Source organism: Sitophilus oryzae, unplaced genomic scaffold (genome assembly GCF_002938485.1).
Source record: "Sitophilus oryzae breed Bouriz unplaced genomic scaffold, Soryzae_2.0 scaffold_125_pilon_pilon, whole genome shotgun sequence".
NCBI lineage: Eukaryota > Metazoa > Arthropoda > Insecta > Coleoptera > Curculionidae > Sitophilus > Sitophilus oryzae.
Window position 1 is genome coordinate 230,995 of NW_022145904.1, and position 17,337 is coordinate 248,331.

Genomic DNA, 17,337 nt, shown 5'->3' on the forward strand with positions numbered 1-17,337 from the left:
GAGGTGTCTAAATGTTTGAGGATCTAATCTTTGTAACGAAAATATTTTCGTTACATTTTTCCTTTTATATCGTTTATCCGTTTTTTTATATATTATCGATTTTTTGCGGAACCTCGATAGTGGTACACATCACTAGCGATGGTTGTTAAGGGACTTGTTTTGCCGAAAATCACTCTCTCTCATCTCGATCTTCTTTGCTTAAACACCTAGTTTTTTTTCCAGACACCGGCACGAGGTACGACTTGGAAATGATTTATTAGTTTTATTTTTTTAAACATTTCTTACTATCTAATATGATTTAATTATTTGATTTAATTATTTAATTAGCTTGTAACTTTAAATTCCTTTTTCTATTTTATCTTTTTATCTCACAGTTCAATTTTTTTATCATCATTTCTTTATCTTCTTATCTTAGTAGCACGTGTATGGTAGTTTTGTACAAATTTTTCTAATACCTTTAACTTTTATTTAGTACTAATTATTTTTATCTTTCTTATTTATGTACTGAGACGCAAGCTGTCGAACAGGAACCTGCAGAGGTGTTCGATTTAGCAATCTCAGGGCCATGAATAGAATCAATCACTGCAGGAGTACTCTCAGAGACGAACCAGGAGGGACTCTGTAAGTAAGGATTTTTATAGTATTTATATTATACGACTTATGTCACCTTTAACGAATCCTTGCTTGCCAGAAGGCAACTCTTGTTTATCTGGACCCTGTAGTGGTGGTGTCCATTGGCAGGCCATTCGACAGATAGATTTTGTTTTTTGTTGTTTTTGGGTCACTCTAGGGAACGTATCTTTACCTCGCATCTGCCAAATTTACCTTACCTTATCTTTATCTTATTTTATGGATGCATTATCTTTGTTCCTGGTGTGACATATCTTTCTTTTAGTTTTTATCTGTCGAATTGCCGCATTTATCGTTTTTCGTATCTTATCCTATCTTTCTATTTACCTTTATCTTTCTATCTAGTTTTTTTAATTTATCTTTTAATATCGCATTTTAGTATTAACTTTTGTTCTAATTTAAATTTTCATATATTTCTATTTTTTTATCTTACATATTTTTTATTCTTTTTTACACGTGTCTACAAATTAAATCAAATAATTTACTGTAACAATATATATTTTTTTTCAAGTCAAAACCGAAGTGATTGTGGTGGTCTGGAATTTCTAGAGAGAGAGCAAAATATTTTTCTTCTATATTTTTTATAATTCTATATTTATATTCTTTATATTCTTTAAATAATTTGGACAATCTTTTTCAAATATAACAATTTAAACTGTCATTGCCTATTTCTTTTTTAAATTTTAATTATAATTTTTATTATAATAATTAGTAGTTGGATTTAGATATTGATTATTGTGTATTTGAATCACTAATATGTTGTTTAATCATAAGTTATTTTTATTGTACCTTCATTGGCAACCAACAGACAGTTCAATTGGTAATTTAGAACACCACCACAAAACTGGGTACTTATCAATTGTGTTGAGTAGAATACCGCTGTTTGTTATCTTCTAGGAAGATACGAGAATTGATCCTCCCCATAAGTAGCTCACGCACTGAGACTGGTGGAGTCTCACAAGCTCTCCAACGTTAGTCGGACAATCACGCTACCCACCAGCGGACGAGTGCAGCGAAGAGGGTGAGGCCTTTCTCCCAACCAACCGAAGCAGAAACACTTAAGTATTCCAGTTGCATATCTAATCTCATATAATCGAGACTGTCACAGCCAATTATATTGATTGTTTATAATTGTTAATTAAATATAAGTCATTAATGAAATTTTCTATTGTCTTATTTAATTCCAAAGCATACTTCCACAAACCAGTAACTTTTAGAATTTTGTGGGTTATATCTTACCTCAGTTTCAGGTATTCATGAGGGATTTCATTGACTATCATTAGAGATTCATCAAGTCAAGTAACTTGATGTTTTTAGAAACTACTTGACTTTACTTGATTTTCAATCGTTACTACTTGACTTGATACCAAGCAGTTTTAAGCTACTTGATATTACTTAATTGCATCTTTTTGCACTGCGCACCCTATAATAGTGATTGGATATCGGTTATCTAATATCGATGATAATATCACTTAATATTATGGATGCTGATAAAACAACGGTTGAAAAATATCGATGTTTTAAAACATCAATGGTTAGTCTTGACACTAATAAAAATAAAATACTTGGCCCTTTAACGGCGTAGAAGTTACAAGTGTGAAGTGTGTCCAAAATCCCTATCATACCATAACTACATGTAGATAAAGCACTTGACCGAATCATAATCCACCTTGTGATATGGTTTCCTTGCTTTTTAAAAAACGACGCATCAGCAAATTCAAAGTGACATTTGTAAATTAAGTGATACTAATATGAAATCTCGAAACTATTTGCATACAAAAATGGTTTAATTTTGCCTATATAGTTGAATCAACACAACTTTGGAACAAGTGACTACAGGACGAGTAATCAAGTAGCTTGACAAAAATCAAGTAGTTGTGAGCAATTGTTTCATTTTTCAAGTACTTGAAATTGTAACTACTTGACTTGAACCTGACTTGATTTCAAGTCAAGTCAAGTCAAGTAGTGAAACCCTAATTATAGACAAATGCTCTTCCATATCGTCTCTTATTGTCACCGCGACCCTATCGATCTATTGTGTGTCCCACTTTCTTGAGTTATAATGAGTTATAATTCATCATACAGTCTCAGGGCTTTGACAAAAGCGAGATGGTTTTACAGAGGTTAGTTCTCCATCTTTGATATAAGTCGAATGGTTGTCATCTCGGCGCACTCAGTAATGAGGTGTTCTGGTGTTTTGTTTGTCCCCATTTTTTTCACAGAATCTACATTCGCTGTTATTTCTTAGTTTCAATCTACTGAGGTGCTCAAGGAAGATTTTTCTCGGTTGTACGTTTTCGGAATATTCATCGAGTATCTTAAAGCGTTGTAGGATACCCATTCCAGGTTACAGATGGAGTCTTCTAAGTCCTACGAGTTTCCCTTTAAGTTGGTTTCCACTTGGGAATCAGAACGGTTCTGGTCAAGTTAGTGGAGTGTTCGTTCCTTTTCTAGCTATATCGTATGATTTTTATTGCCTTTTATCAGAGTAGGAGGACTTATTTATTATTATTTTGCCTAATTTGTTTAGCTCCTCTAGACATTCTTTGACCAACTTCAATTTGATTATTACTGAGTTGATCGCTTTTAATGCTTTTAATTATTTCTTGTTTCCGATAGTTGCTATCTGAGATAAGTTGTACGCATATTCGATAGTGTATATTTCTGCTTAAAGGATGCTGGGGTAGGGTGCCCATATTTCGGAGTATTTAGTTTTTGGCTCAAATATTTCTCTTCTTGGCCCTGCTTTGGTTTTGGAAGTATCAGTATACCACGTTATAGTATGGTCTTTTACCTGCTGAGCAAACGTTTCTCTCTTCCAATCCTTTTTATTGCTCAATACTACAGTGAGGTGTTTCTCAAAGTTATACATTCTTGGTATGTTATCCACTAGGAGTTGGAGGAGTGGAACTTTCCTTTTGAGGGTGTTTCATAGTCCTGAGCTGACAATTCTCCCAGTACTGAACCTGACTAACTCTAATCAATAATATTTCTATGTTCCAATATCAAGTTAAACTCTAGTTTAACAGTATAAGCTCTAGCTTATCATTCATTCAAAATCCTTCCCCATACAACAGGTGAGACTCATAGAGCACACACATTATTCATTATTTCATGTAAAAAAAAAAATATACTTTATTGCTCCACATTATAAATTCGAGTGCTAAGATTTCCTTGTTAATAATTTTTTCCATGTTAGTAATTTTACATCTGTTTAAAATAACTTAAACTGCTTTTTGATTTTGAAAATAGTTACGTAGGTATATGAAAACGCACATGAGACCGATTTAAAATTTGATACATTCCATAACTTATTAGTTTAAAATAGTATAAAGAATGTGGTTCGAAAACATAAATTCTTTCGCTTAAAATTTAAATATATCACACTGTTTTAAGATCAAAAGTGAAAGTATAGTGACTCCTATAGCAGACCGATACTTTTTAATGTCTTAATTTTTCCCAAATAACTATTATATAAATAAATAAATACTGTTTAATCTGTTTTTTTTTCAGAAATATTTTAGAAACAGTCTTACTTTTGTTCAGACGCAGCTGGTGCTAAAGGGTACAGGGTACGTGCCTACCCAACTTCTTACTTAAAATTAAGAGTATTATCCTATTTTTATTATAATGTCGCGCTCAAGAAGTTCATGTCAACCATTAAAACTAGAAGAATAAACTTTATGTACAAAAGTATTTCATTAAAAAAAATTAGAATCTCATTTAGATACAAATTAATTGCATAGAAACACCTACAGGGGGTTGAAAAAATATTAATTAATAGAAACAAACAATACTTCTTTGGAAAATGTGGCCTCTTTCCTTTATATGTAAATAGTAATAACCATGATTAATTAATAATTCATTAATTCTTTGATGACTAATATTAGTATGTTTGGTAAAGTTTGTAATTAATTATGGTACACTGCTGGTACAGTGTCTTTATAATGCAGTACTTAACTTGAAGTACCTCCTACAGTAAATTATATTAATTTTGTACCAATAACTTAAACTTAGTAAAGAAAAACCTAAATACCAGATGTATAAACTAATTGATATTTTTTTTCAATGTACCATTATTTAGGTATTTAAAAAAATGAATTATTTGAAGTATTTTTGATAAGGTATAATCATCATCATCATCATCGTTCTCAGCTTATTCAACCATTTTCAATTATGGTGTAGCCTCCCTCACATATTTAGATACTCTCTTTGTAGTTGGGCCTTTGGTTGGGCCCATTGTTGTCTATTTTTGGATATGCGGGCCCAAGTTATTCCTGCTAAATTCCTAATAACATGGTTCCATCTCGGGTTTGGTATTCCTCGAGGTCTCCTAATTCCTCGTGGGTATCATGCTCAAATTTTTGTGGTTCATCTGTTGTCTGTCCTTCTTGCCAGGTGTCCTGCTCATTACCACTTGAAAGATTTGGTTCTGTGGATGACATCTATTGCCTGGGTCTTGTGTCGTATCCACTCTATTCTTTGACGCTCTTTCTTGGTTATTCCCAGCATATTTCGTTCCATTGAGCATTGTGCGACCTGCGGTTTCCTTATAATGTCCGTTTTAAGAATCCAGATTTTGCAGGCATAGGTCATGACTGGTAGTACACATCGGCACAAATTAACTATAACAGATGCGAAAGAACACCGAATTCCGCGTTCAGGTTTCTGTGACCTTCAGAAAGAGTTCATAGACAATCCGCATCAATATATAGTTTGGATTATTATTTGTTTGGGTGAAAATAATCTGCACCAATATGTTATCGAGGCATATAATCTCACAGTAATTTAATAGATTACTCGTCATATTATATCAGTTCGTAAGAGTTTAGGAAAAAAAACTTTTTCGACTATATAAATCTTTGTTTGTAAACTTAATGCATAAAATATTTTCAATCTAATAAATAATATAATGATGTAAATAAGAGGAAATTTCTCACATGGTTGGTCAAATTCTATAGTTTTCATTATATCAAACAGCCTCTGAATGTTTTCTTCAGTGCAAAATTCATCAAAATTTAATATAAATAATTTTTCCAGCCTGTAAATAAAATGAACAAATTTTTCCACTTTCATGATCAAAGGCGAATAATAAATGGTTAAATAATTTCGAGTTATCCAGAGATTCGGATTCTTTTGCAAATTTTAGACAAATATCACATTGATGTATTTGAAGACCCTTTTTAATGATGTAGTCAAACATAATTAAAGGCATTTTGAGTTAAAAACATTTCTCAGAGGCTGTTTGATATAATGAAAACTATAGAATTTGACCACCCATGTGAGCAATTTCCTCAATGATTTATTAGATTGAAAATATTTGATGTATTAAAGTTTACAAATAAAGATTTATATAGTCGAAAAAAGTCCAATAGAACCAATAGCAAGGTAACTATTTTGTCACATTGTTAATTAAATTTTGTTAAATAAATTAATTTTTTATACTATAAATATCTTATTTTTCCTTATAAATAAACACATTTGTATCCCATTTTAAATAAGATATACAAATTACCAAAACTTAGAAATAACAGTTCAAAAGTTCAACAAAAATCCTACACGCGTTTTTAAAAAGAAACATATAACCACGCACTATGTCACTCCAACAAGCGAATACGACACAGCATGGGTTTCCGGACTAAACGACTGGTGTATTTACACCACTCAATAGCGTGTCGGGTTTGCCGAACGGTTTCCGATGCAGTCGCTTTCTTTCGCATCTGTTATAGGTAATTTGTGACATCGGTCGAAATAAAAAATTAAAATTTGAAGCACTAAATTATATATTCCTTAAATAAACGGATAATTGAATTAATTACAACTTTTGGAATATTTTTCAAACAAAAAAAAGTAAAACAAGAACTTGAGAATTGTTGAAACAAGAACTTGAAAAATTAAAATGTTCATTTACCTATGAAGTAAAATTACCTTGAATTTTGTAGTTTACCAATTTTAAAATGTAATAGAAATACCTATATTAAACATATTCTCTGCAAACTAAGCATACTTAGGTACCTTTTCGACACACAATCAAATTATATTCATTTAAGTTTACTTAATAAATTTGATATTTACTTTTTCTTTTTTTTCTTAATTACAAACCGAGGACCTTCAAAAATAATTAAATACTATACGAAATTTTTATGGTTCATGTAAATATAAATGACCCATAAAAACGCCGCTTTAATATATCCTTATATTTTACAAGTTCATTATATTCTTTATATATATTAAAACAAAAAGAAATCTTAATATAGTTTTATTTTTGTAATAAACCTATTTTGAGAAGGCTAATTTTTAGCGCAGCAAAAATAGATTGTGATTAAATTGTTCTTAACAAAATAGAATAAGAAATCTTGGAGAAGTAAAAGTATTTTATTTCTAACCTTGACAAAATGTTTCACAAACATAGTTGCAGAAAAGGTGAAAATTATTTTTCACTCACTGTACTCAGAAAACGCACTAATATCAATGTAATTGATAGTTTATCGAGCTTATTTGGCTTTTTTTCAACCAATATTTTGTTATCTATCCCTTAAGCATGCCTTCTGTCTTCAGTGAATATATCACCGCAGATATCCTATTATATCTGACAGCTATACTTTATATTTTATAAACTTTTTTAAACTAAATTATTATTTAATTAAATATTTAAAACGTAAAAAAGATACTTAAAAATATTAAATAGAAAGATGTCTGATTTGTATCATAGCCTTATCATAGGTATTTTAAGAGCTCTAACATATACAGTATGATCGAAAAAAAAAAGCGTCAGCAATGGCTATGAAATGAAGATCGCTGTCATTTTATATGTAAATTTATATGGGAAACGTCATCGATCATCATTTTCCAGCCAACTGGACGCCCTTTTTTTTCGATCATACGGTATCGACATCTATACTAATATATTTAAGTGACTGACATACTGATTAATCACGGTCCTGCTCAAACCACTCAACGTAAGAAGCTCAATTTTGGCATACAGGTTGATTCTAGGGTGTAGAGGTTCGATAAGAAGGGATTTTTCGAAATTCCAGTTCCAAGAGGGTGAAACCACCCCTCAAATATTACAATATTTTTTATTTAAAAAACGGTCAAGTTGCCGAAAAAATGCTTAAACACGTATATTTTATTTTGTTTTTTACATATTTCAAGATTTTTTAAAAATGTATACAGGGTGTTTCGAAAAAGCTGGTAATCACGATCCTGCTTAAAGCGCTTGACGTAAAAAGCTGATTTTTGGAAAACAGACTGACTTTAGGGTGTAGAGGTTAAGAAGGGATTTTTCGAAACTCGAATTCTAAGGGGGTGAAACTATCCCTCAAATATTAAAATATTTTTTATTTAAAAACCGGTGAGTTTTTCGGAAAAACTCTTAAACACGTATATTTTACTTTGTTGTTTTACATATTTTAAGATTTTTTAAAAATTTATACAGGGTGTTTCATAAAATATGACCATTGAGTAATCACGATTCGGCTTAAACTGCTTGACGTTTAAAGTTGATTTTTGGCAAACGGATTGACTGTGGGGTGTAGAGGTTCGATAAGGAGGGGTTTCTCGAATCTCAAATTCCAAGAGGGTAAAAACGCCCCTCAAATAATATTACAATATTTGTTATTTAAAAAACGGTTAGTCTTTCGGGAAAACGCTTGGACAAGCATAATTTATTTGGTTTTTTACATATTTTGGAATTTTTTAAAAAATCATACAGGGTGTTCAAAAAAGTTGGGTAGTTTCTTAACCACGATTCTGCTTAAACTGCTTGACGTAAAAAGCTTATTTTTGGCAAACGGATTTTTCGAAAGTCAAATTCCAACGAGATGAAACTACCCAAATATTACCAAGTTATATAATAATATCGCCATATTGTTTTTTTCTCATGCTGACATAAATGTGAGAAAATTTTATCCAGTTTGTATGTTAATGGAAATTCTTGCTTTGCGTTATCATCACCATTACAAATGATTAATTCGACGCGAACAAAGTCGCTGGTACACGCATATGTATATAAAATGCTAATGTTGATCTGTTTCGTCTCTACTGAAGTAACAACTTGCTCTAGAAAGTTGTTTTTTTTTTACTAAAAGATAGCTAATTGGCTCTTCTAAAAACTGTCGTCGCCGGATTATTTGTTTTTCATGTAATTAAAAAAAAACAAAAAGTATTTTTTTCCTGATGTCATGTCGTGGCGGATGCGTCATGCTTCAACTAGTTATTATATATAATTTTTAAAAACAAGAATATATTAGATATTTACTTTAAATGGTCTATATTTACTTTGCTATAAATATCGCAATCTTAAATCATACAGGGTGTTCAAACTTCTACGGCAAACTTTCTAAAATATAAAATAATTTTTCTTTGTTTTTTTTTAATCGAGACACCCTGTATATTATACTTTTATTAGATGGAGAGTTAAAAAATGAACATTTTTTATATTTAATGTATTTCAAAATTTTTAATGGTTTCGCAGATACATGCAGCATAATTTCATATGGCTCTTTCAACGGTAAAATACGAGAGAAAAATCATTGGGTGGCTTTGATAAAGATTTACTGTGGAAAATGCCATATGAAACATAAAACAGCTGATATCTGCAAAACCGTTAAAATTTTGAAATACTCTAAATACAAAAAATGTTATTTTTTTAATTCCTCATCTATTAAAAAAATAATATACTCGGTTACTCGGTTGTTTTTCCATTAAAAAAAAAACGAAGAAAAATAATTTTATATTTTAGAAAGTTTGGCGAATTTTGTTTGGCGTAACGGCGTAACATCCTGTATGATTTACGATTACCATGTTTATAGCAAAGTAAATACAGACCATCCAAAGTAAATGCCTAATAAAGTTTTGATTTCAGGACAGTTCTTGTATTTTTAATATTTTTTTAAGAAAGACTGAAAAATATATATGTTTTATTTATTTACTATCTCTGGAACTATAGAAGTATATTTACTCATATCTTATGTCAAGTGATCCGAAAGGAAGCCAAAAATGCAATAATATACAAGGTGTTCCATTTAAAAAAATCATAGTACCCTAGTACATACTTTACGTTTACCCTTAAACAAAATTCCCAAGATTTTAATTCTAGTAGCTATATACAGAGGCCCGACGCACTATTGCCGGACCCTGTATGTCGTTTTTCAAATTTTGATAGTGCATGATATATTGTTAATCTAGATATAAATATATAATACAACTTAGGATAATATTACAACTTGTCATATTGCATTTTTTTTTCTTGTAAATATTTTTGCTTAAGATTTGAAAAAAATCAGTATATGATTTTAACCAAAATTTGGCATATCTATCAAAAATTCCGTAGTTATTGTGCCATTCATAATATCTACACATTAAGTATATCCTACAACGTAACGTTGTTTACATTACACATTCGCAAATATCGTTGAGAATTTAACATTGAATCTGGCTGGTAAAAATACCTCAATAGAAAAGCGAAAGTTTTTTTTAAATGACGAAATCACACACATCCTAAACAACAGTAACATGTGTCATTCGAAACATATTTTTTATATTCACTCACTTTATATTTCAGAAATGAATTTCGAAACTGACCAAAGAGTGCCGAATGATGCGAATTCCAGGACTGTCAATTACGGAAACAAAAAAGCGCGAATTTAAATGCAGTAATACCATACTAGTGAAAACTAAAAGACTTTACACATCATTTTTGACAGCTTTGTTTGACGTTTCAATTGATATTTTTGAACTGGACTTGAAATTTTGGGAATTTCTTAAGCTTTTCTGAGCTTATTCTATTTTTTTTTATTTATTCTACGATTTGTTTTGTTCAGAGATAGTAAATCTAGAACGATATTGTGTCATAACTTAAATGAGCAGCGACATTATTAGTAATTCCAGTAAAAGACTGTGAAATAGTTGACAACCCAGCGTGCGGTAGAAATTCGGTCAAAAATCAAAATAAATAAGGGAATAACCTTTTATTGCTAAGTTACTATAGATCATACCAAAGGATCATACCAAATAAACTTTTTGTCACGTGATTAAGCTTAAAAAAAGCGTTGCCCACTTGACGTATTTTCTTTTAATCAAAATATTTTAAGAAACAAAAATAAATTAATTATAAATATACAAGGTGTCCCAGAAATAAATGCAAGTATATTAACTGGTAGTATAGTTCAACCCCAGAAACAAGCCTATGACGTTTTTTTCGCGAAAAAAAAATTGAAAATTCGAAATTTTTTGAAAAATTTTTTGGAATTTTTTTTAGTTTTTAGTTAAAAAACATAATTTCTTGGTAATATGGCAACATAGATATTAGATTAAATTTTCAAGAAAGAAAATCCAGAAAAGATCCAGTGGTTCTCAAAATTTTAGCAAAAAATTTTTGTTTTGGAAATTTTCAAAATAAAATAACTCCGTTATTTTGGACTTATTTGAAAAACGGTAAAGAGAAAATATGTTTCTTTTATCGAGATCTACCACCCCTTAAAATACTTGCACTAATTTCTGGGTCACCCTGTATAAACATTTATTATTATCATTAAAAAAACTCACCACCTTAACAGCGCTTAAGGGACATAAAGGGCTATTACTATTTCTTTCCCGTTCAAAATATTTTAATAAGGTTGCGATGAGTTTTTTGCAACGGCTATTAAGCTATCTTCGAGGGGTAATTCTTGGAATTTTTGGTATTTTTTGGAATTATTTGGAATTTTTTGAGAAAAAATTCCATTTGGTGTACACGATTCGAGCAGCGGTTTATCCGTCGGCTATCTTGTACACTTCGCATTAAAAGAGGTTAAAAGAACAATATTTGACTGCAAGGTTATTATAATCTATTTTAATAATATAATCTTTTTGATAAAAATATTTTTTTATTATCATTTTAATAACTAATATAACATTTATTGACGATATATAACAAAATTAAGAAATTATTGAGTCTACTCTACATTATATTTATATAGGTTTTGAATAAAACTAGAATGGCACTGGCACCGGAAATTAAATCGGCCATTTTAGTACCCCATCGTGCTCCACTTAAGATTTTTAATATCCTGCATTCATGTGTATGTATGAAGATATGTTTAAAGATCGCGCACACTATACCTACACGGACCAGTACGGACCAGCACAGCACAAACCTGCATCCTGCATGACGTCGCACACTTTACCGCCACAGACCAGCAACATAAGCGAGAGTTTCGAAAAAAGTACAGTTGTCAAGGCTCAACTACTAGAGCGTGCAACATAGAAGTATTGAAAATGAGTAGTTCAGTGGAAGAAATTATTATTTTAGCCATGTTGTGTGAAGAAGAGGAGGAAGAAAAGGAAGCTAAGAAAAAAAGAAGATTTTGGGTTCACCCTATAAATCAAAAGAGAAAGCAATATGGCGAATTTCATCATTTGTTTCCTGAATTAAAAAGATTCGAAGAAAAGTTTTTCCAATATTTTCGAATGTCACAAATCAAATTTGATTATTTTTTTTTGCTATCGACTCCCATATTGCATCTTTTCTTTCTTGGTCTCTATATATAAAATGCTTGGCTCGTATCGCACAGCTCTGAATACTTTTGTACCAGTAAAATAAGCTTTTTTTCATTCATATTTAAAACGATTTAAAGGTTCGAACAAAAATAAACGAAATCTAACCTACATCATGCAACTTGAGCCAGCTAGCGTACTCGAAATACTGACAAACCCTTCAATATTTGCATGTTTGTGGAGGTGTGCTGGTTCGCCGGTGCGCACATTAGGTCGGACCAGCACGACCAGGCATAAATATTGCCGGTCATATTTGTCCCTGACCGACACGACCTGTTTTGACGGTCGTGGCTTGTGGCGGTACGTGCTGGTACTGGTCTAGTGTGCTCTACTCTATTAAATAACACGGTCACCTTTATCGGTAGATTTTACTGGTCTGGTCCGTGCCGGTCCGTGTAGGTATAGTGTGCGCGATCTTTTAGTTTTATTCAGATACATTTATATGTTTTAGTCTCTTTTGAAATCACTTCTGAATCACTTTTTTAATCCAGTCTTTATGAAGCTATTCTGAAATTAATATTTAAAGTTATATAAATGTTTATTTTTTTATTACGCTGCGCGATGGCGTAGAGGTACAGCTCTCCTCTACCATTGTTATTTTAAGCTCCATTCTCATGAATTTTTTAGTAACCTGTATACAGGGTTGTTCACCACATACGACACGGAGTATTGTAGCTAAACGATTAGATTTTTACAAATTTTAAGTTTTGGGTTGGTTGAAGGACTATTAGAGCTACAATTTAAAATTATTTTTACAAGATACAGAGTGTCCCAAATAAGTAAAAAATATTATAGTTGTATTTTTTTAAATAGAACACCCTGTATATTATTCAATTTTTGGATTCTACGATTGAAATAAAGGTAAATTTGATTAAGGTTTATCACACTTAAACCTTACCGTTTTTTAAATATTTTCAATTTTATGAAATTGCAGTAAAAATTTTAAGGCTTAATTTCTCCAAGGGTATCAAAGTTTTTATTACTAAATATTTACTGAAGATTATTTATTGATCAGATATTGTGTTGCTATAATAAACATTTTACTACCTTATACAGAGTGTCCAAAAATTTATATTAAATAATTACTAGCTTTAAACGGCAATAACTTGTCTAATTTAAATGGAACACCCCATATATTTTACGTAAATCAGATGCAGAATGTAATTGTCTATGAAATTGTAATATACCATTTTTTGCCCATCTCTTCAAGTTTTCGTATAAAATGCATTTTCTTATAATTAAGACTTCAATTATTACTATACCCATGGAATTGATATTTTAGCTTATTTTTAAAGATGTAACAAATTTTCAAAGGATACAGATACTAATATTGTCGCTATAGTTCGCTTATTTAATTAAAAAATAAAAAAACTGTTTAAATATTTTTTGTTAAAGAGGACCAATTAATATGATCCCAGTATTCAAACTACATTAATTGACTGTTTACGTTGATTAATAATAATTGCTCCAAATACAAAAAAACTGAATTTTGTGTGTGTATTAGACAGTGTGGTAAAAAGTAACACTTTATATATTGTATTTCATTTTTTGACGAATGCTTATTTTTAAAAACAGAGACGTTCATTTTCATAACTTATTATTATATTGATTTCTGAGCCAAATGCATATTTATTTAGAACAGCTTATTAATTAAAACAATTTAAAAGTATGTAATTAACTAAAATTTTTGGTGTTTTTGGTCGAAAATAATGGTGGGATATTTAATTGGTATACTCTATTACAAAGATTTAAATAGTTTTTTTTATATGCCAATGGGTTGCAATATTTACCACCTGTATATTTTGTACATATATGGTGCTATAAAAAAATCTGAAATGTCAATATTCCATAGGTATATTGATAAATGAGGTCTAAATTATTAGGAAACACATTTTCTACGAAAACTTGAAGGGATGGGTAAAAATGGTATAACACAATGATAGACAATTACATTGTGCATCTGATTCACGTAAAATATATAGGGTGTTCCATTTAAATTAAACAAGTTATAGCCGTTTAAAGCTAGTAATTATTTAATATAAATTTTTGGACACTCTGTATAAGGTAGTAAAATGTTTATTATTGCAACACAATATCTGATCAATAAATAATCTTCAGTAAATATTTAGTATTATAAACTTTGATACCCTTGGAGAAATTAAGCCTTAAAATTTTAACTGCAATTTCATAAAATTGAAAATATTTCAGAAACGGTAAGGTTTAAGTGTGATAAACCTTAATCAAATTTACCTTTATTTCAATCATAGAATCCAAAAATAGAATAATATGCAGGGTGTTCCATTTAAAAAAATACAACTATAATATTTTTTACTTATTTGGGACACTCTGTATCTTGTAAAAATAATTTTAAATTGTACCTCTAATAGTCCTTCAACGAACCCAAAACTTAAAATTTGTAAAAATATAATCGTTTAGCTAGAATACACCGTGTCGTATGTGGTGAACAACCCTGTATAATTATATCAACTTTAAATTGTAAACTAAGTTTATAAGAATAAACTTTCGTATTTGGCATATTATACAGGATTAATTGAGGGGTTGTTCTTTACCCTAACTTTAAAACACCCTGTACAATAATTTCGTTTGTAAATTTTTCTAAAATGTAATTTTACGATCAGAACCATGACGACTTGTTTTTTGATTCATGATTCATGTCAATACAAGCTTTGATTAATTTATAAGAGCGAAATGACCTGCAGGTGAATGGCAGGGTAAAAAAACAACCCGTTAATTAACCCTGTATTATATGGCAAATACTAAAGTTTATAACAAACTGGGTTTACGAATTAAAGTTGACATAACTATTACAGCTTGTTAGAAAAATTATGAAAATAAAGCTAAAAAAAATTTTTTTAAAATAATAGCTATAATAATTTCTATAGAAAGAAGAAATCGCTAAAATAATTTCTATTAAAGCTTTTCCAACGGTTTTTTTTGTGGGTTTTCGTTTGAGGTCTTTTTTTATTTATTATTTATGCTGACTAGGGGGGGCCATGCCTCCCCCCCACCGTGGGCGCCCTAATGAAACCAACCAAAAGTGCCTAACGATACGTCGCATTCCTGGGTTACCAACTGCGTAAACAAATACACGCCAATTTAAATTCAGTAATGTCACACTAGAAAACAAAAACGGCGCGCGAAGATAATCAAAAGGTGTAACACATTTTCAGTATTTTTAGTTTAATACATTTATATTATATATTATACAATAAATCAAATTCATGAATATATGTCTAGTTTTATTTTATTATGTAAATGTTTATAATTAAAGTTTATTGTTTACCTATTCAATTGAATATGAATATTATATCATAAGTCATTTAAAGAAAATATTCAAAGATAAATTTCGAAACTCACCAAAAAGGCGCCGAACGATGCGACGAATCCCAGGCCGGCCAACCACGGAAACAAAAACGCGCGAAACGCACTAGAAATGCCACACCAGAAAACCGAAACCGTTGGCGCGCTAACCGAAAAAGAAAATACTCGACGACGAATCTCTACGTATTTCATCGACGAAATAGTAGTACCATTGTCAATCGAGTGCGAAATTGTGACTGAAGTGTTAAAGTCAATCGAGGTTTAGAGAGTTGCTAGACCGTTGAAGTGAACCCCACTCGGTACGCCTACTCTTACTTTTTCAGTCGGTTCGAATGCTATTACATACGTGTTATTAAAGAGTTCGAAGCGATGAAAAAGTGTATTAATGGGATTAGAGCGAACGACGCGTAAAGGGTACACGCGTGATTTAATATTGGCTTGGCTTTCTTTGTGTGAGCCTGCCTGCGAAAGATCATGGGACTAATAAAATAATGACCTTAAGATTCTAATTATTGGTAATATTAAACACCCAGTGTACGGTTCGATGTGCATATAGTTCAATTCCTTTAGTTTTAATTAGAAATAAACGATTGATTACATAAATATTCTAAAATTCTTGAATAATTACAAATCTTCTTCTTCTTACTGTGCCATGGCAGGTCCCCCTGACGTTGACAATCAAGATGGCGAGCTGATCCCTGTTTTCAGCCACTTTAAACAATTGTTGGGCGCTATGAATGCCTGTCCATTCACGGATGTTCTTCAACCAGGAGATTTGTTTTCTTACTGTTCATTATTAGTTGTAGGATACGGTAACGCATTCCTCTAAGAACATAGCCGAGGGATGACAGCTCTCGGCATTTAACTGTTATCAAAAGTTCACGAACAGCATTTGCCCTGTCTAAGACTGTTTCATTTCTCTGCATAGCCACCCATGGTATTCTTCGCATTCGTCTATATAACCACATTTCAAATACTTCCAGACGGTTGATTGTGGTAGCTTTGAGTGTCCAGATTTCAGTTCCTTTGTAACAGCACAGACCAGATGTGACATTTAATCATTCTTTGTCTCAGATTGAAGTTCAGACTATAGTTACAAAATAGTGATCTCATCTTCTGGAATATTGTAAGAGCCGATTCAATCCTGCATCTAATTTCTTTAAACGGGTCAAGTTGCTCGGTGATGTAGCATCCAAGGTATTTAAAATTGGATACTGTCTCAACGTTTTGTCCATTTATCTGTAGTGACGCGTTGAGGTATGGCTGGCGGCCGAAGACCATGAACTTTATCTTAGAAAAGTTTATATTCAGTCCCATCGCATTAACTGAATCTATGAGATTTTGGAGACCCAGGAGATCATCGCACAAAATAGCATCATCAGCATAGCGAATGGTGTTAATCAGTTCACCGTTGATTTTGACCCCGAATTCTTTTTCATATAAAGTCTCTTTAAAGACTGTCGGAATATAGGTTGAACAACAGCGGAGACAGGACACATCCTTGTCGAACGCCGCGTTGGATTTGAGGTTCATCTGTAACTCCGTCATTCCCTCACCAGTACAGGTTCTTAATTATACGCAAATCTTTCCCATCAACTGCAGTGTCCTTTAATATGCTCAGTGTCCGGTCTATAGTTTGCTCTAGTTTCAATATAATTGTAACGCTCGGTTGGTTCTGACTCGGTTGGCTAGATTCTGTCACGTCCACTCGGTGCCCACTGAGCAATACGTATATAAGCGCTCAAATTGTAGATATTAGTTTAGTTTTAATAATCTGCTGATGATGCTAGTATGGTTAGCGAAACGCGGGTCCAGTACAAAAGTAAA

General features: G+C 31.4%; 2 protein-coding genes across 2 annotated transcripts in view; both read right to left on the reverse strand.

The window, feature by feature from the left end:
* The window catches only part of LOC115874283 (ATP-dependent helicase brm-like), a 41,781-nt gene extending 26,044 nt beyond the window's left edge, over positions 1 to 15,737 (reverse strand). Inside the window, exon 1 of the mRNA XM_030889389.1 lies at positions 15,547 to 15,737. The gene's annotated coding sequence lies outside the window, so the exon portion shown is untranslated. The remainder of the gene's footprint in view (positions 1 to 15,546) is intronic.
* A 790-nt stretch (positions 15,738 to 16,527) lies between these two features.
* LOC115874285 lies at positions 16,528 to 17,058 on the reverse strand. Its single transcript, XM_030889392.1, has one exon. The coding sequence runs from the start codon at positions 17,056 to 17,058 to the stop codon at positions 16,528 to 16,530; it is 531 nt and encodes a 176-aa protein (XP_030745252.1).
* Between the last annotated feature and the right edge of the window lie 279 nt (positions 17,059 to 17,337).